At 37.0% G+C, this 24,506-nt stretch overlaps 1 protein-coding gene across 3 annotated transcripts in view; it reads right to left on the reverse strand.

Moving 5' to 3' along the window:
* The window catches only part of LOC139117357 (D-ribitol-5-phosphate cytidylyltransferase-like), a 51,921-nt gene that overhangs the window by 1,878 nt on the left and 25,537 nt on the right, over positions 1 to 24,506 (reverse strand). For 2 of the 3 annotated variants that reach the window (XM_070680396.1, XM_070680395.1), the window contains exons 2-8: positions 17,715 to 17,973; positions 14,921 to 15,070; positions 9,210 to 9,314; positions 7,621 to 7,666; positions 5,565 to 5,653; positions 4,311 to 4,376; positions 3,115 to 3,330 (exon numbers count right to left, since the gene is read on the reverse strand). In XM_070680396.1, the coding sequence (XP_070536497.1) occupies positions 3,115 to 3,330; positions 4,311 to 4,376; positions 5,565 to 5,653; positions 7,621 to 7,666; positions 9,210 to 9,314; positions 14,921 to 15,070; positions 17,715 to 17,918 (876 nt within the window). In that variant the 5' untranslated portion in view covers positions 17,919 to 17,973. Of the gene's footprint in view, positions 1 to 350; positions 451 to 3,114; positions 3,331 to 4,310; positions 4,377 to 5,564; positions 5,654 to 7,620; positions 7,667 to 9,209; positions 9,315 to 14,920; positions 15,071 to 17,714; positions 17,974 to 24,506 lie in introns of all 3 variants that reach the window. The other variant, XR_011548513.1, reaches the window with a different exon arrangement.

Below are 24,506 nucleotides of genomic sequence, written 5' to 3' on the forward strand. Positions count from 1 at the left end.
AAGATGATTGCCTAACATGGCAGCTGTTACAGCTCTGTGGTTATATCTGACCCAATACAATAATGAAAATAAACTGAATATATAATTTATAGAAAATTCTATATATAAACAATATAAAGTGACTGGTGATAACATTCTACATGATAGGAAGTATGAGGCAACTGGAAAAACTATTTTTAGAATTGGTTTGATCTCAATGATTTTGAACAATTTTGAAGTGAATACAAGCTTCTAAAATGGCAGAAACCTTACTGATATCAAAGCTATGTGATTGGATATTGTGATGATACAATTTTTCATCAAGATTAGAAAAATACCTAGTGAGAATACTATGATGAGTTATGTCATACCTTGAACCAATATGAATTAGACTGTGCTGTGGGGCCTGTCATCTGACTTACACAACAATCCATTGGATTGTCAGAGAGAGCATTGCATGAAATGTTGATCCTGCAACAAACACTGACCCCTTAATTTAAAAAAAACTTGACAGTTTCACACATGGTATGAGTCTCAATTTGAAATTGGAATCTGGAATCTGAATTGGAATTGCAATCTGAATCCTGAAAACCCATAAATTAATTTGGAAAGCTTTAAACAACAATGTCAATGACGACCTTCCAGCACTGATGTGACAAAATTTTTTTAAGGCAAAGATGGCGCAGCACAGTGAGATGATAACAGGAGACCATTACCAAGAAGCAGTTATCTCAAAGCCTTAATCTAAAGGTTTTGAAAGTTTATGTAAGTATGACCATGGAGGTAGCTACCTGATGCGATGGTTTTTTTGTTATCAGTTACAGTCAATATGTTCAAGGTATAACATTACGCCAGTTATTCAAATGGAAGAAAACTCTGGTTACTTAAAGGGCCATTATTTGTAACTTTTGACCATTTTTACCTCGCAAAATTCCATGTTGGAGGCTCATATTTGTTGCAAAATGTTGTTTTACGAAGAAACAAACATGATTAGTGATGTTATAGCCACATAAAACTGCTAATTTTTGTTCAAACGTGTTGCCCTTCCGAGCTTGTTTGTTGACGTCTGGCATGCTCAGCGCGCTGGGGAGAACGCAGATATGGTGACGCCGCGATCACGCCAGATGTACAAGTTCACGTTTATTGCGGGATCAAAACAACATTGCGTCGAGGATTGCCAGACATTTGGCTACGCAACGTGCAATGGACTACTACGTAAGTGCTGGGCATAAGTAATGAATATTTATTTTGAAATTGCTATAAATGGCTCGCACAGGTGCAGAAGAATGCCTACGTTGCAATCCGCATGTCAACAGAGTTTGTATTTCTGTCCGGACAAAAATTGAAATTTTCGTTGTAAAATCACATGTTATTTAGTTGTAGGGCACGTAATGTTTCCGAATAATATGCGATTCTCTGTTATTTGACAGGCTATTCAACATGAGCCAGTGATCATTTCAATCAAAACTAACGGAAAAATCGCAAGAAGATACAGCTAATGGAACTTTAACAGAGATATGATCAGATGCAGGAGTGCTGGACCAAATGGCTCAAAAACTTTAATAATCTAAAGAACAGTGCATAGATTGATGTTGTTAAAATGGATCCTTCCTGAGAAATATAAAGTTATAAATATTGGATAAAGATTGATCAATACAGCGGGGAATTAGTTAACATTGGTGAATGCATATTGTTGTGAGATATAGTTGTCATCAGCATGTCCAAGAGGTTTTCTAGTTCTATAATGGGTCGTTGAGGGCGCTGTACCATGCTTGGACAGTCTCATCTGCTGTTGCTTCTGGTACTTTCACCTACATTAAACAAGTTCATGGGGGCATGACGAAAATTTTTCATCTCCTTCTTTAACATAAATTTCATTTAAATAAGAATTCAAATACATCAAATTCATCTTGCAAGATCTTTAAGGACCATAAATTCAACATCATTTCCATAAAAAAATTTAGTTTACTTCATTTACTGGCTCTGTGCATTTTCATAGAATATTTCAATGTGACTGATATGCAAACAGCATGAATTATTGTATTATTGTATCGTATAAATCACTGATGTAAACAAGACTGTGAAGTTGTCGTAGTACTTTACACTCAATAAATCAACATATCCCGATAAACAAAAACATCTTTGTGTCTGAGAGAGGTAGAGAGGATGAGTTCAGGACATTGAGTGACATCTGAATGACAAAGTCCCTTTCATTCTGGTTTCCTGTATCTCAGTGTCAGCTAGTCATAAAAACACTACAGTTATAGGCACAGGGCAGAGTTTAACAACTTAATTTCTCAACAAGCCACCAAGTTCAATTGAGCGGCGTCCATTGAGTATACAATGGAGTTCAAAACCACAGCGGCCTAATTGCCGTTTTGCTGGTACATGGTAGAACATGGCCGGGTGGACACAATGAGTTGTCAACCACAGCAGACACGATGGCTGCCAGCAGCTGGTGTGTCCATGTAAAGATGGTAAAAACCACAAACACAGATAGAATTGAATACGGCCATTGACAAGTACAAGCTAATCTGTAGGTGGGTACAGGTGATTGCTACAGGAGTAAATGTGGACGTTTTCCTGTGTGTACATTTTGGGGGTTTTCCCCATCACCTCAACTTCTTAGCAGAGGGGGAGGAAGGAGAGAGCTAGATGGGGGATTAGAGAGTGAACCTGAAGATATAACTTTCATCAACAAAGATACATGAGGAGGTCAAAGGTCATAGTCTCAGTAAGTCAAACACGGTCCCTCCACAAACAGTGATGGAAAAAGGATCATGTTTAGAAACAAACGTAAAGTGTAACTGTAAGTTTTGCTTGCATGTTTTACAAAGTCTGTGACCAGAAGTGGGACTGCTTCAGTATTTGTGAAACTTCTTAAATAATATTACTGTTCCTGTTGAAAAGATGAATACATGTCAATGCAAACATAATTTTGTAACTTTGATGTTGATATGTACAGTAGGAACAGCATGATTGATTGTGATGCATGACAAAGAACTGTCTGAGAAAATACACTTATCCACAGTACCCCTATGTTGGAATGATCTTATCATCCCTGTTTAATGGAATGACCCATTCTGAAAAAAACAGGGAGGTGATGGAATACTCATGACAATGTTGAATACAAACCTCTGTTGCTATGACAACATTGATGCAGAGTCCTGATGATCTGACTCGCTGACTCAGCGACTGACAGAACTCCCTAGACTTCTCACTCACTTCTCTCTCAGCTGAGCTGTTGCCGTTGGATACCACCATGACCAGTGAGCCACCATATTGGCAGCGAGCTTGGAGAATGGATGCGATGTTTTCCACTGTGCTGACAACTTCTTCTGTGAAGGCATTCTACCACGTGTCAAGTGACATAAAAAATGATCAGTATTGGCATGGGAATCAGCGTACAGTTTATTTTTTTGTTTTTGGAAACATCTCATTAAATACCAACTCTTTGCCACGGTGACATTTATTTACACTGGTCACTTCTGCATTGGGAGTTTTTATGTGCACTGTTACGACATCTGCACATGTATAGTTTGACTTATTCACTGAATTGTATCAACTATCTATAACATCTAAACAAACACACCCTTGGAAACTTCTCCGAGAATTTTCCCACGAATTTTGACATTTCACAAGCTATGGTCTTCAATAAATTATTTCTCTTCATATACATGGTAACCTAAGCCAGTGAGTGTTTACTCTTCTCAGTTGTAAAAACATGGTCCTGGATATTTTTATATTGTGCATTGCTTTCTAGAGAGTTGGTAGGCTTTATAACTGTATGGTAAGTATTCAGGGGGTTTTTTGTCACACAAGAGTTTAGTTTTTGGAGTGAAAAGTGAAATTGGACAAAATTACTGATGAAATATTATTAATGGTATTAAACTATGGCAAATCAGCTTTTGGTTTTACAAATGCTAAAAATATTATCAAAAATTTACAAACACGTGTGTATCATTCATAACCAAGCCATCAGTCAATTTTGTATGGTGTTCCTACTTTGTTGGATGTGTCACTCACACTGAGATTAAAAATCCTGCAAATATTACGTGTGTTTTGGCACAAATATTATCTGTTCAAATGATTCCACAGACATGGTTGTCAGGTCTGTTACTGAGTGAATACAACTCCTAGGCTGGAACCTTGCCTGCTGGACTTGTTTGTTCGTTTGTGGTCCTTACATCAATTTGATCTTGACAGCTGGCACACACAGAGAACACACACACACTCCCACCACTTGTGGACTGTCAGGAAATTTCTAAACTGACACTTTGAACTTGTCATAGGCAGACTACACTCTCTAAGTGCCTGAGATTCCAACTCACCGTACACAACACGACCGAATTTGCTGATTCAGGAATATCACAGACCTTACTGCAAACAGCCACTACCTGTAAAATGAGAAATAAATGCACCAAAAATGAATATAAACTTTACAGAAAAATGTCTGCACAAAGTATCAAATTTGTTTTCACTTCAGACAATTTATTGGCCGGGGTGAAAGGTCAGTGTAAAAAACAAGATGCAATGATCTTTGAGGAAAATTGTTTTTATTTTAACATACCAGCTGTAACCTAATATCAACTATTTTTTTTTCACTTGAAACGCCTGCCTATTCTCACTTGAACGCATTCAGTTCATTGGAAATGCTACTTTTTAAAATGAACCACAGAATTTATTACGGAGCGGTCATTTGATGGGTGATACATAGCTTGTTGGGCACTCCACCTTAAAGCCAGACATCGTTTCTGTTTCTCTCCCTTGCAACAAAAAATATACGGCTGCCGATCTATTGCACCGTAGGCCAAACAAACAGCACATACCATGCATTTTGCAGACACAAATAAATATTTTGCGAATTCTTTCCCTGCAAATATTTTTAGACGGTCCTATTTACTTTCTGTTGACTGAACTAGTCGCTCTAGAGTTTACCTTTGATGGCAGAAAAATTTGGAGCAGCATATTCACTTGGCATGAAGTTTCCGGGCAGGGATGATTTCGTTGTTTGCGCTACGTAATTGCTTAGATAGAGAATACCTATAATGCCAGGGACACGCGAAAACTACTAAATTTTGATAATTGATGCTTTTCGGATTGCTGAAAAGTCTACTCCACTTTGGGCCAGACTCTCGTGTTTACACAGGCTGGACAGTTTAAGTACGATACCAGCCAAGTGTAGAAACTTGGCCATACATTGAGACTTCTGGCTTCTTTATTGGAAACTCTCTCTCTCTCCTTGCTCAGGTATTAAAAGAGCTTCAGAAAAGGAGTGCATATTCTCTGAGAGGTTTTGTGTTTGCAGAGTCGGGGATTTAAGGCAATGACGACAGATAAAACAGAATATCATGTCTTAATGTAAATACACAGGGGATTAACACAAGGGGTGAATAACCTGTGTCAAGCTTGCTCTGTATAACTATGCTAATTTGCCACATGGGGGTGCTATTTCAGATAGATTTCTACCAGTCTATTGTTTGGATTCATGTTTCTTGTTGAATTGTGTCCCAGTCTTTTCTCTCTCTCTCTTTATCTGTTTTTTTTCTCCGGAAAAAGAAGGATGTAGACCTTATAACACAAACCTGAAGGCCTTTCTTACAAAGTTTTTCTTCCAGTGCTTGATTTATGTCGGAGGAATTTGTTTGGAAAATTGCCACTCGAGTGTGGATTTCTGAAAGGAAGAGAAGATGAAACACACAAAATAAAGATGGCATTACTTTGACTGGTGAATAACAAATCAGCAAAACAATAAAATAAGACTTGACAGTGACATTTTCTCCTATACAAACATTTTTCTAGTCTGGCACAATCACTGTCCAGAAATGATCTCTCCTACAAGAGTTCTTTGCTGTGACAATCTGGTGTTTCTACGGTATTCACCGTGTTCTAGCTGTGTCTTGTACCGTCTGTCAGATTCTCCCTGCCACTGTCTCTGCTCATAGATGTCACAGATTGTCTTCACGCTCTACAGCTCCTGTGTTGACGGTCAATTGCTGTTTGATTCCAAGGAAATGTCCAGAAAAGCTGCACTTTTCCAAATGGAGTATGTCCTAAAACCCTCTGGTCTCTCAAAAATAAAGAACGCGCCAGGGAATAGAGAACTGCTGTTTTTGTATTATGATAGGGGTCTTTAACATGACACAATCTTTTGCTGTCATAATGATGTCACAAGATCTTTCTAATATCATTGGTAATTTACACATCACATGACATGTTTGATTCTGTTCAATGACAAGGTCTGTCTCTTAAACTTGCAACCGGTTTATACAGAATCTAGTTTATACACGATCTGGATGAATTTCAACACACTATGCAAAAATGATGTTAAATCAACTGAAAATGGTGAAATTTTGCAGGTTAATCATAAAGTTTTCACTTAACAGATCTGCAAAAGAAATATGATGAAAGTTTATACTGGCCATATAACTTCATGTTATCATTGGGATTGGATTTCACAGCTTTTACTGACCATCGAATGTTAAGGAAACAAAAAACCTTAAGTATAATTTAATGATTTTATAATTTAAATAAAGTCAGAAAACAAGAATAAAATATTGCACATCAATTTATGGGTACAGCTGGCTCTGTAAACCCTGTCTGCAAAAATTCAACAAACTGAAGGTCAGGGCATCATTTTATTTGTGTCTTCCGTTTTGCGGACGAATTCTTTGCAAAGGAAAAAGTGAAAAACCTTCAGCACAGAGTGAATGCCATGTGGTGAAAGGGTGATGGTACTGATTGACCAGTACAACTTATGGTGAAAACATCACTTTTCACAAAATAAGGGGGTTTGTTTTCTAAGATGGTGGGAGTCTTTCATGGATTTAATTTAGATAGCAGTTTGTGAATATGTAAGCAGAATTCAAAGTTTAACGTGGTGAATATGATGGCATTTTACACAGACTGTGCTTTATTGACCACATCCCTGGCAGTTTCATCTGTTACTCAAACTTGGATTTTAATACTTGAACTGAATGTAAACTTCCATTGTATTCTACTGTGAGCACAGATATTTTCAATACTAGATTGTAATAAATCAACAAATTGTGAATTGGTTCTTACATTTCACATTTGGCTGAATTCTCCATGCTACGGCACAGAGACCACTTTCTTTTCTCATGAACGTGACTGATATAACAATGGCTATACGTCATGCCAAGGACTGCTTCACATTAGAAACTCCCAAGATAAAAGATGGATGACGCCACGGACCATCATGCGTCACTCTGGAACATTTTTGCCTGATTCACGGCTGGAACTTTGGCCTATCGGACACTCATCACACACACATCTTGCCACCATGTGAGGTAGGCTGCAGACTGGGTCACTCCTTGTCACACTGAGCACTGATTCAATGCTAGGGATGGATAGACATCTAACTCATCAGACTACCAATGAACCAAACATCACACTTTGCAAGAACCAAATGAGAAATATCCACCCTGAATTCTAGACATTTCACACGCAAGTAAACATAAACAAAGAAATTTATCAATTATCCTGATCCGTAAAATACTGACGTCCTATAAACTCTACAACCTTTTATCAGATGTTGATGAGAGCGAACAAATGACAAAAACGGCTGGAAAAAAAGACATACTCTCTTTTGCAAGCAAGAAATAAAAAGACTAAACATACCTTTGGCAAGACCATCTGCCGCATACAAATCTCTTTTATATGTTACCTGTGGAAGAATTATCGGTCAAAAGTCACAGACTGTTTTCTATGTCTGAAGTACGGCTACCATCATTCTCTCGTTAAACCCAGCATGCCCTTTCACATGCTAGGTTTACCAATATCTAAAATTATTTTGCACCGAGGCAATGCCAACACATATGACCTGACAAAATTCTCATACGTCAGAAGGATGTCTTGCGTCAGCAGTGCGTCATATTGGCTTGGAGAGGGTATGCCAAAAAAAGCTTGTGTTCTAATGTTGTTACATCAATTGGCTGTAAAAGTAAGCACAGCTATTTTTAACAGTGAAACTCTTGACTCCTGCATTCATATCAGTCAGTTAAATAATTGGTTTACAAACTTACAAGTCAGTGATTTTTTTTACAAAATTGCACATAATATTCTTTGACCCTTTTTCAATTGCATTAAACTTGTGTAGGATGTCACAAACATTTTGAGGATCTAAAACAGGATGTCAAACCGCAATGAATTTCTGATCAAATGCACTGAGACAAAAGTCTGAGATATGGGAGGTCACTATCAAAGCAAAACAACAACCTTTCACCCCCCGACGCTTTGGATCGACCCAAAGGGTTTATAATGATTTGGGCTGAAACATGTGCAGAGAAACGGAGGTAGCACTGTCACTACTGCTTTGATATCGTGTCCGCTAAGCATCTCTGGTAAGGGGTGGGTATTGATATGGCCGACTGAGAAGGTGCCATCTAACAGAAGTATTAATCAAATTGGCTTGAAGGTACGTCAGAATATTGTCATTTTTGCAGACAACCATGACGTTAATGTCTAATCCAAATATCAATTCTACATTTACTCATATCTGCAGATAAGTAAAATGGGAATTTTTGCTGCAGACAGTGTTTCTCCTGATTTCAAACATTTCAATTTGACAGTACTAAATTAATAGATTGACGCTAAGCTAATGTATACAAAATGTGATTCCTCAGTTTTTTGTACAGGAGACATTTTTAATTTTCAAAGTGTCAAATTTGCATTATAGATTGCTCAAGCCTGATTTGTGCATGAATTAAAAACTTTCCAGTTGAGAACATGAAAATGATTCTCAATATAGAACCCTGGTACTCTATTTTACTATTTCAAAATCTATACATCATATATTTATGCATTTCATGTAAATATTTTGAGTAAATACTCACATTTACATACAATTTGACGACTTTTGGAAATTCATAAGATGTTGGTGACATGATGGAATTTTCTTCAGCACAGCATGAACTCATTCTTTGACATTTTGAAAGTTTTCAAACACCATTTTCAATTTTCCTCAATTGGTTTGCAGAATGTGCGCTTAGATTTGGGAAGATTGAAATCTCTGAACTTTTCATATTGAAATCAAACAATGAAAATTTTGATAGTTGACAAGGATTATGCCACACGATGCATAAACATTCCATGAATGAAAATCTTCGGTTACTTTCAATCAACCCAGCTCTACACTCTGGCGTGACAATACTCCAAGACGTTTACTCATAGAAAATAAAGGAATGAACAATTCTCTTGTTTGTTTGTACCTTCCAAATATCTCCATCGTCTTGAATGAGTTTTGCCCTGGTACCTGTATACTTCAGCGCCAACTCTAAACACTCCGTACCGTGGTCCAGATCTTGTTCTGTTGCCTGGATGCAAAACAACAATGCAACTGTTTATAACTCAGCTGACTGTCTTCAAATATATGATGAATCTACGGCATTTATGCTAACCATGATTTGTACCAAGTCATGAATACATTGCTCCTCACTGTCATATCGAATATTTTCAGAATATCATAAGATATATGTAATATGCACCATGTGTAAAATGTCCATGCATATTTCTAGGTGTCAACTTATGTTCAAAGTACAGATGAAGCCAACAGAAAAGAGAGATTTCATATTTAGAGTAATACTGTGTGTAACTCTCTACTGAAATTAAATTCTATTGTGCCCTAGATCCTCAAAATTTACATATGTAAATATCATCCTTTGAACAAATCTGAGTTTGGTCATCTCTAAAACCAAAAGAAAACCAAAAGAGAAACTTAAATGTTATTGGAAGAGTGGTTTTATAAACATTTGACCATGTATGGGGGGAAAATCCTAGACAATACAATTATGCAAATTTCATGACAATTTGACCCAAACTGAATGAGGTAATTTATAGAAATCTACAAACTAAATTTGACAGCTATCACACATGTGTCATTGTGGTTTAACCTGTTCACCCCCAATTCCCTGTAAACAAGTCCACAATCACCATTGATAACAATGGATTCAGGCCAAACCATGGTGGTGACAGGGTTGAAAGAGGAAATTTATGGGAAAGTGAGAAAAAAATCTCATGTGTATATTTCAGCTTATTTGAAAAAATCTCACTAAGAGCATCCCTGAGTGGTAGTTTATTCATCTTGTACAGACTTGGTTGAAAGCTTGTTTATCCAATGTTTGAGAAACTCCCTGACCAAGTTTCTACATGTTAGTGAGGACCAACTCAGTGCTTTCCTATATTGCACACTAAAAAGATGCATTTCCCATATTCACTAACTTTGTACAAAAATGTGAAGTTGTGACTGACATATCTTTTCAACAACCCGTTTCAGAATTACATTTTTGTCATCCTATCTTATTTCTCATTACTTTTTGCTAACCATACATGGAGTTACTGATTTGGTTCAGAGTGTTACTATAAGCTGCATTGTCAATCATCCGAACACTGCCCTCACCAAACCTTGTAGGATTTAACACAGTGCTAATTCAATTACATAAGAGAAATTCTTCTTATGCAACAAGGTATTCAGAAGTAGCAGGTGTAATCTTGTAGAAGCTAAAGCTCTAATTACCGACTTGTTTCAAACTTCACTCAGTCTTTTGGCGGAGAATTCACGATGATCTGCGGCAGGTTTTGAGACAGCCCTTTCAAATCAGTACATTCAAGGGCAACACTTGAAACACAACAGGAAAAAATGTCTTCCTCAGAATTGGTCTGACAGTACAATATTTGACTTGTCTTGATAATTTTGTTTGCAGTTTGCTTTCAGCATATGGCTTTTATTTAGCTTTGGGCACAGCCAGCAATTGCACTGTGAGCTCACACTACTGAACAGTTACTTGAACATCAAATTTCCTAGTGCAGTACTCACATACTTTCACAGTTTACATCAAAAGAATATGCCTCAGAGACAGACATTTGTATTCTCAATTCTATATGACACTTTTCTGCTCTACAGCTTGTGACCGTTCATTCTTAAACTTTCAGAGTGAAGGATGTTTTTGGCTTCCTACTTTTGTAAAAATCAAAATGTAATTTTCCCCCATGGGATTATCATATGGTGGCCATTTTGAATTTCAATTATATTAAAGGCACTGTTCGCAATCCCTGGGATCGCCTTTGTTCTAGTCTGTAAGAGGATTATGGAGGTGTGACAGCCTTTTGTTTTCCATTAAAGTTGAAATCTGGTGGGTAAATTTTCTGATGAGACAATCTGGTACCAACACAGGCCTTTAAGTGTCTGGTAATAGGTTTTAGTACCAAAATTTGCACAGTGACTCCCGATTTTTATCTTGATTTAAGAAAAATGTTGAAAGTTTCCTCCAGAAAGTTTAAAACTTTTATTTCAAAGCATGTACCACAGTTAGTACAACACTTGTAGGTACAGTAAAGTAAAATATGCGTAAATATGCCTACGAAACATAAGATTAGAAATATATTAAATCTTCAATCACTTGAATTTTTCTGAGTTGAGTTGGAGAGCTTTAAGTAGAATAAAGTTTTCACAACTTTGTGTTGTACAAACGTTGAAAATCTATTTTCATCACAGGTAATTTAAAACAAGGATGACATTTTGAATTTGCAGTTACACTTGCAATGATTTCAAACAGTTGTCAACTTGGCCTTCCAATACATCAATGTTTGCACGGTGAACCCTTTCGTCTTTGTACTTGACTTTAAAAGTAAGATGTTCCATTTCCTTGAGCTAAGTACGACCAACGTCTGTACAACTTGAAAAGTACATCTGTAGCAGATACCGCAATGCATAGTAACATTGCCTTTAAAGTAAAAAAGTCAAAGATACTGTAAGGAGTTGGGCAAGATTTAACCATCTGATAAATTCCTGATTGGACTTAGCCAAGAAGAGCAGTCCAATCCGATGTTACATGGTGTTCACACAGAGGGCTTTTATACTTAAGTTTCCATAAGCTGACCCCACCCATACTAAACTACGTTTAGGGTCCATATTAAGTCCACACCCTCCTCATATAGTGATTGGGGGTTGATCCTGGTACATCTGACGCTACCGGCCTGGCAAACACAATTGTGTACACTGGGCCTTTCCAGTTCAGTTTTCATTCATTAATTCGACACCTGGAGATTACAGTAATTCCAACACCATAGGGAAATGCCGCAGTATTGTTCAAAAAAATCTTTTGCCGGATCTGCTTTGCATCTCTTGCCGACAAAAATAACCTGATTCGGCAATTGCGAGTCCAACAATTTTAATGAAAAAATGCCAAAAACTTGTTTAATCTTTCCAAACTGAAAGCCCCCCATCTGTTCATTGTTGTCTATGGCCAAGCTGTCATGGCGCCTCTGTTATCGTAAATTTTAATCCTGTTTCTTTTCCCGCCAAAAACTTTATACAAATTTTTTGTAAATTTCTGAAATATTTTGAATATTTTCACTCAATTCAGCACAAAATTGCATTACCTTAACGGATTTGGTATAAAGAAAGGCTGGAAAATTTGTTCGAAAAAAGTAGAAATATATTTATACAGGTGTATTTCGTGAACAGAGCATAAGTTGACAATGACTACAAAACGGTTACTAGGAAATGGTTGCTTATCTGTAGGAAGCCATGAAAGCACTGTGTCATAGTTCCTTTTGTTTGCCATAGTTACCATTCAATTTGACCCCGCCCGCTTGAGGAGATCAGGGGGTCAATATGTTGACCCAACCCTTGATTTGGGGATCATCTAGCTAAATCTCTGCTACTCCACCATGGAGATGTGTATTTTGGTATGTAAACGGCTCACCGTGTTGATTTTTTCCATTGTGACATTGACAGGCAAACAGCTAATCTTTGCCACTGCTGAAATCAGTTGAGTGAGAAATACACTTTTAGCAAAACACTGTTCGCATCTCTTGCAATTTTCAATTTTTTAAGTGGGGAGGGTGTTTGAGAGCCCCGATAAGACATGTTTCTTCGCTATGTCTCCTATTGGGTATTCATATTGTAACCATGGTAACTTTAAATTAATAAATCACCATTATGCAAACACTGGATGATCGGTTGCCTAAAATAAAAAAAGGCGCTTTGCTATTTTTAACTGAAATGACTTTGGGTCGGTGAAATTGCCTGAGAACATCATCCCTCCAACAACTCTTCACATGGAGGGTTCAATTCAGTTCACAAAAAATAGCAGTATAATTAATGTCAAACACGATAAAAAGACAAACTCATTTCAGGAGCAAGCCTCAAAAGTTTCAAGCAGTTTTGCTGTAACTCAAAAACTGCATGAGTTGGCAGAAACAATGTTAATAGGGTATTGTCTGCAAACAAAATAGCTCTTCTGCAATCAGTATATAGAGTTACATCGGCATGCTTGTGTCCATTGATGAAACAACATAAAGAAAAAAATTAGAATAAATATTTTCACCCCTCAAATTTGATATTACAGAGTTTTCATATTTTATTACAGATTAAAAAATATATTGCAACTTTTAGCGCGACAAAAGTCATCCTTGGGAACAATTCCCTTGGTCAGTTGATCGGTGTATTGGTATCACCACAATACAAAGAAAAACAGTTGAATTATCGGAGCGAGACCTGGAGTTTTTCACCGCTATTGCAGATGGCATTGTCGGGGAAAGTGACACTTTTCAGTTTGGCTGGGAAATTAACATGACACTGGCGTTGCTAATCTGGAGTATGGCTTCTCCTCTATGGCCGCCCTAAGCTGCTGGTGGAATGTAGCCAGTCAAAGCCCTAAGAAGATTAAAAATAATGACCCCCCTTCTCTTTAGCCAACTCATGGCCGAAATTTGCTACCCCACCCTTATGGTGCAAATCCTCTTAAAAACTGCAATTTCTCTTCAGGAGAAACAAAGGTGTACAGCAGCCGCAAATGAAGCTAAACAACATTTCTTTCTAGTTACACCGAGATATGCGATTAATCTCAACTTGTACTAACAGAGCAAAGTAAGACACGCTACACGACAATGGAACTAAATCTTTCCTGAATGGGAAGAATACCGGAAGATGTATTGTCGCTGCCAAGTGTTATGAAACATTTCGCAAATTCTCTTAACTAATGCCTCTACACATTGGTTGCGAGGTTTCCTTTCTCAGTGGCATTGAAACGCCCTGTGATTTTGGAAGGATTTGCTCTGAATGGCTACATCCGTACAGATGACAGGGCTCCCCTCCTGGAAGGATACGCGTGCAGACTGCGGCTGGTACTAACACCCTAGATATCCGAACATTGTTGTCACGTTGGCGACACCCTCACTTCCGGTGACCGGTTGATAAAAGCGTACGGCAACCAAGTGAACTTTTTAAAACGTGACTCAGAGACTGAGGACAAACGCCAGGGTGATTCTCGGAACTAGCAAGCAAGAACTCCAAATCCAATTAGTAGACAGAGATAGTCAAAGGCATTCAAGTATTTTTACGTCAATTGTCTGACAGAAGACACCACAAGTTCCATCACGTGTACATACACTCATGAAAACATCCGAGTACCCACAGAAGAAACATTCCCTGATGGTGATCTTGAAAGAAGCACAGAATTTCTTTGGACTCTAGATTATTGGAAAGTGAGTACACACACGTTGGTGTTTTGAATCTCTATTTAACACACCGGTAATATAATTTCTAGCAATTGTCTATTTTTACAAATCATAATAGTTTCACATAACTTTTCCCTAGATATAAGTAGTGCTGCCGTCTTTCATAAAATTTTGTTGAGATTTTAAATGGTTGACGACACATTTTTCAGGTTAAGACAGAAGTCTATGCTCAGGAAAACGAGAAAAAATACATAAAATTGAATCTTGAGCTTTGCCCTTTGCTGGAATTTCATCTCTCTTGAAATAATTCATAAATGCCTGTAATGAATGAATAGTTTGTGTACTTGATGGACAAAATATGTCAAATATCACCTAACTACAGTTCCATATCGGCAAAGAGTGACAATTATTGGCATCTGTGGTAAGGTTTGAGGAGAAAGAAGCATCAAATAATACATACCTTACTGTAAGCTGTCGTCATCACAGTTAACCTGAATGCTTGAGGTGTATGGCTGGCAGTGTAGTTAGATCTCACAAGACAATGAGACAGAAACCCATCCTGAGTTGGTGAGATCACAGTGGATACAAGTGGCTGTATTGCTCCACACGCCTGTATTTTGGACAGACAGCACAAATCAAATGTAATCCGTCAGCTATTCATGCACTGCTCGGAAAAGTTCAACGGGAGTCGAATAATGCAAATTGTGCTGAGTCGACAAAATAGGTTTGTCACCAGATGCAGTATCAAGTTTGTGATACAGGCTGCTGCTGGCAAAATTTGGACAAAATCTGTCTGTTCAGCGACATTGTTATTTTGTTTTGTTCAATCCCTTAATTATAAATTTTCATGGTTTTTATCAAAATATTGCTGCCAATAAGTTGCCAGTCAACATTGCACTGTATGTAGATCAGCATGGTATTGAAAACAAGAAAAATGTTTAGTTTGTCATCTTTGCACACATCAGTTTAGATTAACTCAGTTCACCTTTTCTTCCTCATGTTCACTTAAAAAAAAATCAAAATATATAAAATGACAGTGCACTAAAAACTGCAGAAAGTGCCTGTGACATTACATGTATGCACTGTATAGTTCTGAACAGTGAAGTTTTGCTATCATCACATTCATATTTAATGATCCTGTTTTGTTGTTTTGATATCAGAAATGATCTTGTCAGCTCAAAAAAATATCAACTAGAATAAATTAAGTCATATCGATGACATAGTGCCCACTGGATCAACTGGTTTTGGATGTTGTTGGTCCCTTATTTGCTATTGACTTGGTTGTAATTTATTGTGGACAAGCAGATACTTGAAAATGCATCACATAGTAGGGACCAAGTGCTCTCAGTGCCAGAGTTCTTCCTGTACGTTCACTTATCATAGAACAGGCAAAGCATTGTTGGCATGATCAGAACTCTGCATGGAGAGTGAGTATTGACCTGAACGCTATATGGGTGCACCACAATATGCATATTAGTTGTACATCTGTGATCATATCACCATAGTAATTGAAATGCAAGTGTACATGCATATCATAGTGCGTCGTCCTATTAAATGCCAAGATTGGTTAAAATCAATCTCCTCATTCTTCTGCCAAACAGTCTCAGTCATGAAAAGATCAAAACAGAATGATCACCTATTGGCCATGCTGGATTGTATCATGAAACAAGTTGATGTACACATATATACATCATACTGTATTGTCTATATATAAAGTTTTAATGTCCTTGTATAAAATTTTCATGGACATGTTTCTTGACATGAAAAATGTAACAAAATGGCAGCCAAGTGGCCATATTGGATTGTATTATGACACAAACTGAGAGGCATGTGTAAGTCATAGTAATTTGTCCTTACACCAACTTTGAATGAGATCTGCATAATGCACTTCTGCGTAATGGCTCGGGATGTGAAACATTATAACAAAATGGCCGCCAGGTGGCCATATTGGATTGTATCATGGCACAAATTGAGTAGCATGTACGTAGGTCATATTTCAAATAGGTCTTGGTAATGGCTCTGTATAACAGACTTCAAGTGACTGCCGTACTAGATCATATCAAAAAACAAATTCATTTGCATATATACCTCTCATAGTAATTACTTGTACCAAGTTTGAAGGAAATTTGTGCAAGCATTTTCTGAGTAATGGCTATTGACGGATGGATGCATGCATGGATGGACAGAGTCCGTTCCATTTAGTCGACCTGTACTTGGTCCATGGGGACTAAAAACGTCCCTGCTGCAAGAGACCTAGGATGAGAAACAAACCTATAAGTTTTTGCCTTAACCTACGTCTGACACAGGTTAGTTCCTCGAGTGTTGTGAATTTTATCAGCTCTAGAGGATCTGTTTCAATTTATCTAAAACAAACAAACAAAAAACTCAAGGACCGATTACACAAAGGAGCATGACACTCTTTTCACATGATGGGTTTTTTTTCTGGATTTCTGTCTGGTGTCTTTTGAAAAAAGCAAAGAGGGTATTTGCAAAGATGTTGACATTTCGGCTTCCAAGGGAATTCAATAATTCACATCAGCTCTAAGTGAAGTAATACAAATAAGGGATGAGTCATTATCTTTTGGAAGGGGGTAGTGAGAATGAGGATAAACACATTTTATTGAGCTATCAAGATTTTACTGGATTTTTTTGGGGGGTGTAAGCCGACAGGACAATTTTCCTTCCTAGAATTCAGCTTTTTCACACTTGTTTCAACTGTCATGCAGAAAAGGTTTCGCAAAAGTTATATAGGCAGAGAAAATTCTTAGATATTCAATATGCAGATTTTTTACTATTTTTTTGACATTACCTCCTAAGCTTTGAAAGTACACCCCATCGAAGTCCATTTGACCTTTTAACCTCTGCTCTAGCTAACGGTTACTCTGGTAGAGTATAAACCATGTTTAGCCTGACCCAATTTTTGTCCGTGTTGAGTGGCTGGTCATAAAATCAGGGCACTGTGGCTGAAAGGGTAAAATGTCAAATGCTAACTTCTGATATTATTTGCCAAACTTTAAATGATGGCTCCTGATTTATTATCAAGATTCATATTACGAGGTGTTGCAAATATAATTATTCATGTTGGCAAAAAAATGAATCACAGCTACTTGAGTTACAGCAAATATTTACAATTCTGGGCAAGAAAGCACACAGAAATTACCCTTATATCAAGAGGACCCTTGACAAAATTTTTCATCCAAACACAGAAAAGAAGTCAAACTCTCGATTAGGCAAGAAAACCCATTCACACTTACCCCATGTTCATACGCAGCTTGGCTAACTTTTGACAGAACATTTTCGTTTGCAAACGGTCGGACAGCGTCATGTAAAATGACCACGTCTGGGAGAGCAGTGGCTGGGATGGACTCAAGGCATTTCTTAATAGTCCTGTGTCTGGATGCGGCACCTTCCACAAGCTGTACTTTGGTATATTGGTACTTGTCAATGATTTCTTTCATGAAAGCTAGTCTGTCCCTGCTGACTGCAAGCACAATTCCACTGATCCATTCAATGCTAAGGGGGTAAATAAAAAGGCATCAAAATATAAAATGCTCAAAAACTTTCATAGTGCAAACCTTCATAAAACAACTTTTCCTTTTTGTTTTTTTTCAACCTCGCCATGGCATTGTGAATGCATAGTTTAGCAGAAATGATAGCGTTGTAATAGTGATTGAAAACATTGAGACGTACTAGGAAAATAAGTTTGGATATCAATAATTCTGTGTTTGGCAGAAGGCAGAACTTGGACACTTGGAGATACTGCTGCACAAGATGAACATAATTTATGCAGTCACCTTCTTTGAACTCAAAGACCTTCACATCACAGGTCTACCTCTTGGCCCTGTCATTTTGGTTGAGTCTTTGTCTTCTTCTATATGTTATGCTGAGACTAACACACAGATAGAGCAGTTGCAGCTGATACTGTACATTGAACATGTTCCAATAACCAAATTTTGAGGTAAATCCGGGCCTGATCCGAATACCACTTGCACTTTAAAATCATGTCACAGTCAAACCGAACAGACCTGGTACACCGTATGGTGACCAATAATGTTAGTATGTTTAAGGTGTTCATTTTGTTTGTTTGTTGTTTTTTGGGGGCCTACAAACAGACATATAAACAGAAAAAACATCACACTGCCAGCAATGCAAATAAATGAGACGTCATTACGTTGGGGCAGAGAGTGCCCCCTAGAGGCAAGATCAGGAAAATGTGGAAAGTAATTACCTGTGGTGCAAATGTTGACAAAACAGAAACCTGAAAAGGGCTTGTACCTTTCCTTCAAGCGATGTCATTTGGCAATAATAACATTAACCAAATTTAGTTAAGTTTATCAGTGTGCTACAAAAGAGGCAATGAATAACTTCTTTTTAGTAAATACGAGATCAATACATGGACGTTTTCATGATAGCTTGCCACGCTAAAGCGAGATTGTAGATGATACTTCATGGGGGGTTCAGGAAATGTGATTTTGAGTACAATTTATATTTGACATGGGCATCACATCAGAAACGGCAAGTATTTGTACAAAAGAAACCTTTTAGTGCACAGTGCTGTGGTAGATGAGGGAGAACAGATATGTCTAATGTTAGACAGGTTTCCTCTTGATGTTGAGGAGGGGAAGGGGAGGTGGGGTTTCACGCACAAAAGATCCTGTTTTGCATCTTTGGTGAACACTTCCCCAGATTTCTATGTGATGCAAACTGCAGTGGTCTGAATATCTTAGCAACGCTGTCTGCTCACTGCTGCTCATTTCAATCGGTCTGGTTCAATTATGAATTCTATTTGTTAGTGAAAGCTAAATTCCACTGGCCGACAGTAAATAATTGAAATAATTTCATTCTGTTTGGAATAAAAATATGTATTGTGGATAAACAACACCTCATTTACTTAATAATGCAATTTTCCATTTTGCATAAATTACTTCCTTTTTACCTCTTGACGGGTCAAAGGGTCAATGAGGAAGTCAAGCAGACGTACACACAACAAGATGCGCTATATGTAAATTACTGCACTGCAGTTACTGGTGCTTGTATTGTCTCTTTCAGTGTCGGACATCTTCACATACCCTATACAGTACACCTGACCTCTGACCTTTGAATGCATAATTAATGACAACTGAGGATGTCATTGTGAAGGCCCAACAAATCCATGTACCGGGAAATTCTACCTGATTTACTCACTCGTGTTTTATGAAACTTTTTCGTTAACTAACACATCTTGGTAATCCATAATTACTTTGAATGATTTGAAGACTGAAAGAAAAAAGACGTCGATCCATTTTCACACTGGAAATAATTTTAAGAAAGTAGGATACTGTAAATATTTATGAAAGATAGCTCAAGAATTAACCAAGAAACTGTATAATGGAATCATGATTCAGGTTTGCCACAGTGGAGTAAAATGTCCAGGAAGAATCCAATCAGAGTGTCCTTCTTATAAAAAGGAAGATTTCAGTTTAAAAAATTCCACACTGTCTGTCAATAATCTGCCACAGACTTTGTAACATTGCCCAGATTAAGAAAACAAGATTATCATCTTGTAGTTTGTGGAGCGTGAAAGTGGTTTAAGGGATCAACTGCTTCACATTTTTGGACATTGTTTGGTTTTGTAATTTTTGTGTAATGTTAAAAGTTTTTTTGAATTCGCATGCCGACCGACTTGGTAGAGTAATCCTGTGTGAAATGTTGAATATCGGCAAACTGACAACAAGTAAACATCACTATGATAATTTTCGGTACATATCAAATATTATGCGACGGAAGCATTTTATTTTGGGCATACAATCACCGCAGAATAAAGTCAAAACAGTCCCATGATTAGGCATATTTCAGCAAAATTAAAATTTTCAAATTAAAATAAACATAAATTCATGGTGGCAATGTTCCTTTTGAAAAAAATTCTGAAAACAAAAAATACCATACCAGATTTTATGGACATTGTGTACTCATGCTGTTGTGAAACCCAGGATTTTGAGTCATGTTCGATATCCTTCACTCCCCGATAGAAAGTGTTTTGGTCCAACCACAAAAGTGGAAACAATCAGTTACATCAAATTCTAGGGGTGATGGGAATAAGAAACTAAAACTACTTGTATGATGCAATTTTTCAATTGCTTTTTATAATTCTACTCTGAAGAACAACAGATTTTTCCATTCTCTCTATTTTGAATAAAAAATTAGCAGCTCATTGTTAAGATGTAGTCACACCAGTGCGACAAAACATATGGACTTGGTGAATCTGTGACACAATACAATTTTGTGTTCAGACTAGCAAATTTGCAATAATTAATTGAAAAAGATTTTTTTATGAAAGTCAAATTGAAAATCTCAGTTACAATGCACATTGTATATGGACTTAATAATTAAAATATTGATAATCTAAAAGTTTATGTTATGATTGAATACCTTTTATGTGGCAGAAAATATGCAGTGTCAAAACTGTAAAAATTCAGTGTACACCTAACAAGACAGGGTCCATTTTCGTTGCAGTAATAATCAGAGTCTGTCTAAAGGATTCTTTCCAGATAAATAGATAGGAATATTCATGTATTCTCTATGTAAGTGTCAACGAGCCGTAGCTGTAACTTTTGAAGATTTTTTTCATTACTTTTGTTTTTAATGTCAACTTCAGTTTCTTATTCCACTCCCCAACGCATATTGAGATACACGGTGTTGAACTTGTAAATTCAGCATGTACATGTATATGCGTAAACTGCATTGTCTTTGTTGAAAAGTAAATTCTAGTCAAGACTGGAATTCCAATGTGAACAGTAAGAGTGCATATTACATGTACAGAAAGTGTGTTGACAAGTCACATAGAAGTTTCAACATGCTTTGCGAACGTTGACATTGAAAACAAAAATAGTAAAAATCGTCATAAGCTACAGCTAGTGGCCCTTTAAATTGTACATGGACCCAGAATTCTCCAGTTTTGTTAAATTCAGCACTGATAATAAATACAAAGATTTATCAAGACACAGAACAGAAGTTTCCACACAGACCACACACAGAAAATATCAAAATTCCTGCTCTCCAGTTCTTTCATTTAAAATTCCAACAATCTATGTGATGCGTAAACCTCTTCAACTCTCTTTGTCACCAAGCTTTAGAACAGTGCTGAATATTTCAATGGCAAGGTTGAGCCAATATACAGGAGATCGTGGGTGGATAGATTTGCCACATTTTGACATCGTTTCAATATGAATAGAATTCTTGGAATAAAACTGCTTCAACATAAACTCCACTCCTTACAGCCTTTACCTGGTCAAAGATTTACTTTACATATAATTTACATGAATTATCATGATTTTGATAATTTAGTGATCTATTAATGATATATCATCTGTTTATCAAATCTTAACAGTATTTATTAGAAATATATGTGAAACTTTTCGATCAAATGAAGAAATTGATGATTTATACTGACTGCAGATATTCAATACAACATACAACACTGCTCTCCTTGAATTTTTGCCATTGTATAAAACAAGCAAACTGTTACTGCATGTAATAAATATTTACTGTTTCAAAGAGTAAACAATTTCAGTATATATTGCAGTAAAACATCTGAGAAATGCATCAGATTAAAAAGTTTCAGCTATTTCTTTCTATTTTTTGTACAACAGCAAACGATAAAAGACTAACTCCTGATAATCTTCAACAGCTCACTTCTATACAAATGCAAATTAACGCAGTGGTAGTTCATTTTAAAAATTGGAAATACAATTATTTGTATTAGAAGGCGGTATGATGTCTTCCCTGAGGCTAGCGCTATTTACAGGGTGCCTGTACGTATTGTTCCATTGCTATTGACTCTACAGAGATTTTTCTGGCTGTGCTGTCATTACAGTCTGTGCAGTTCTCTGCATAGTTGGCCATTGTCCTTCAGGAATTCAATATACATTCCTGTAAAGTGCCGTTGGAATTGGATTTCACTAAGATATCTCAGTCGGAAAAATCAGCGTTTTCACCGAGTCTCTGCGTGAGAGACCGACCCATTATTACACTACTGCCCCCCTCACAATAGGGGCTGCAGATTTTCTGAGGAGGTCATTGCACCAGAACCCAGTCAGATAGGATTTGGTGTAGATCTCTTTATCAAAGACCCCATTCTTGCCTGTCATGGCTCACTGGAACATCCCATTGTGACTCTGTTAAGGCTTTGTTCTAATACTTTTGAGACAAAATTTTTCAGATTGCTTACATCTTGGTTCAAAGACATGCCGTGGTACCAGATCAGAACCAAAAAAGAGAAAAGAGAAAAGACAGAAAGAAAAGATGACAAAACACCATTGAGATGTGACGCACGTAGATATGTATTGACAACTTTTGCACTATTTTAAAGAAATATTATCAAAGAATAAATATCACAAATGTCAATTTCCCGTACACATGCACATTATCATCTGACATTGAATCAAACAGAAATCTATTTGTGTAAGATTGAGTAAAATATACTTTGCTCACTAGATTCCTACTCCTCATAAAGGTAATTAATAATTAAAAACCCTTCTGTGTGTCTTGGACAGACCTTTTAATTACAATATTGTACATGTGGGCTATCAGTGCACCAGTGACTCTACATTTCCTGGGTCTATGATTTTTATGCTGTAAATATTACAAAGTTAAATTATTTTAGATTAATTTGGCCTTCAGAATGATTTTGCTTCATTTATTTATCACAGCCTGTATAAGGCAAATGATTTGCTCTTACAATGATTGGTACTATGGTGTAAGAAATATTTCAAATGAGAACTGACCCTATGTGTAAAACATTCAACGGTGTCCATGTGCTCCCTGAAAATAGGCAGATGTCTAAGAGGATGAATGCCACAACACACTGAATAATTCAAACCCCAAGTTGAAAATTCATGCATCTTGCATAAATTAATTTTGGCACTGAAAACTGCATAAACGTTTGATTTGAAGTGGCAGCCACATGACACAATATTAAGTCAGAGCTTTCGCTTGGCAGCACAACACATGTACACATTAAGACTGGATTGTTGGTACAATAGAAATTTAATCACACATCTCCTTTCTAACTGCTTAGAAGTCAACTGCTAAGTGTGGCCAATGCCACTGAGCAGCATCACAAGAAAAGAAGACATAGTTTCCTGGGCATGTGACATTTCACTGTGGGAAGTCACATGCCAGTGAGAAAGTGACAATTCCTTCTAGACTTGTCCACTTGTTTGGCAGCTGGCCTGTACACATGCAGATGGCTAGTGTTGCATACTACTACCTCTAGACATGTCTGGCACCTATCACAATGCTGCATATTTTAATTCCATTTTGATTTACACCTTCTGTGGCCATGCAGACAGGCTGAAATCAACCTAGCCTATTAATCATGTTTTCTAAATACACTGCCCTGACACATCCATATATTACACATCGTGACTGAAACATCATAAAACTGTGAGAATCATAGAATTATGCATATTTATGAAAACAGGATTGAACTGACTTTGAAAAAAAGGAAAATCACAACAGAACATTTTCTTGCAAAGTGGACATGAAATTACATTAGCATATTAATACAAATTCCTGAGGTTGAAATATGCAATAACATGCATTCCTCCAGTGCAACTATTTTAGTAATTCAATTTGAATTCAAGTCTACTTTTATTGGCATAACAAGCTCTGAGCTACTGAGATTGCATAAGGATTTCTTAGAAACCAATCGAATCAGTATGCCAAATATACAACAATTTTCAACACATATTGATGCTCAAGGGCCTTGAACGTAGTATTTCCCAATGGTAAGCTTCTATTTTGGATAGAACACTAGTGTTTTCAAATATTTTAGACACATCAAATTATCAAAGTTGGTGATACTTGCAAATCAGTCTTTCTATCCCTTGTCAGTATTCTATTTATATTTTGGGATCTGAATTTGCCATGACTGGACATGAACGTGATTTGACTAACACACATTATCCTGATATCACAAGTAATTATGGAAAAGAAGGCTCTTTGGTTCGCAATTTTTAGACCTGATTTTAAATACATGTGCATATGCATTTCTGACAAAATACCAA

Source organism: Ptychodera flava, chromosome 18, assembly GCF_041260155.1.
Source record: "Ptychodera flava strain L36383 chromosome 18, AS_Pfla_20210202, whole genome shotgun sequence".
Lineage (NCBI taxonomy): Eukaryota > Metazoa > Hemichordata > Enteropneusta > Ptychoderidae > Ptychodera > Ptychodera flava.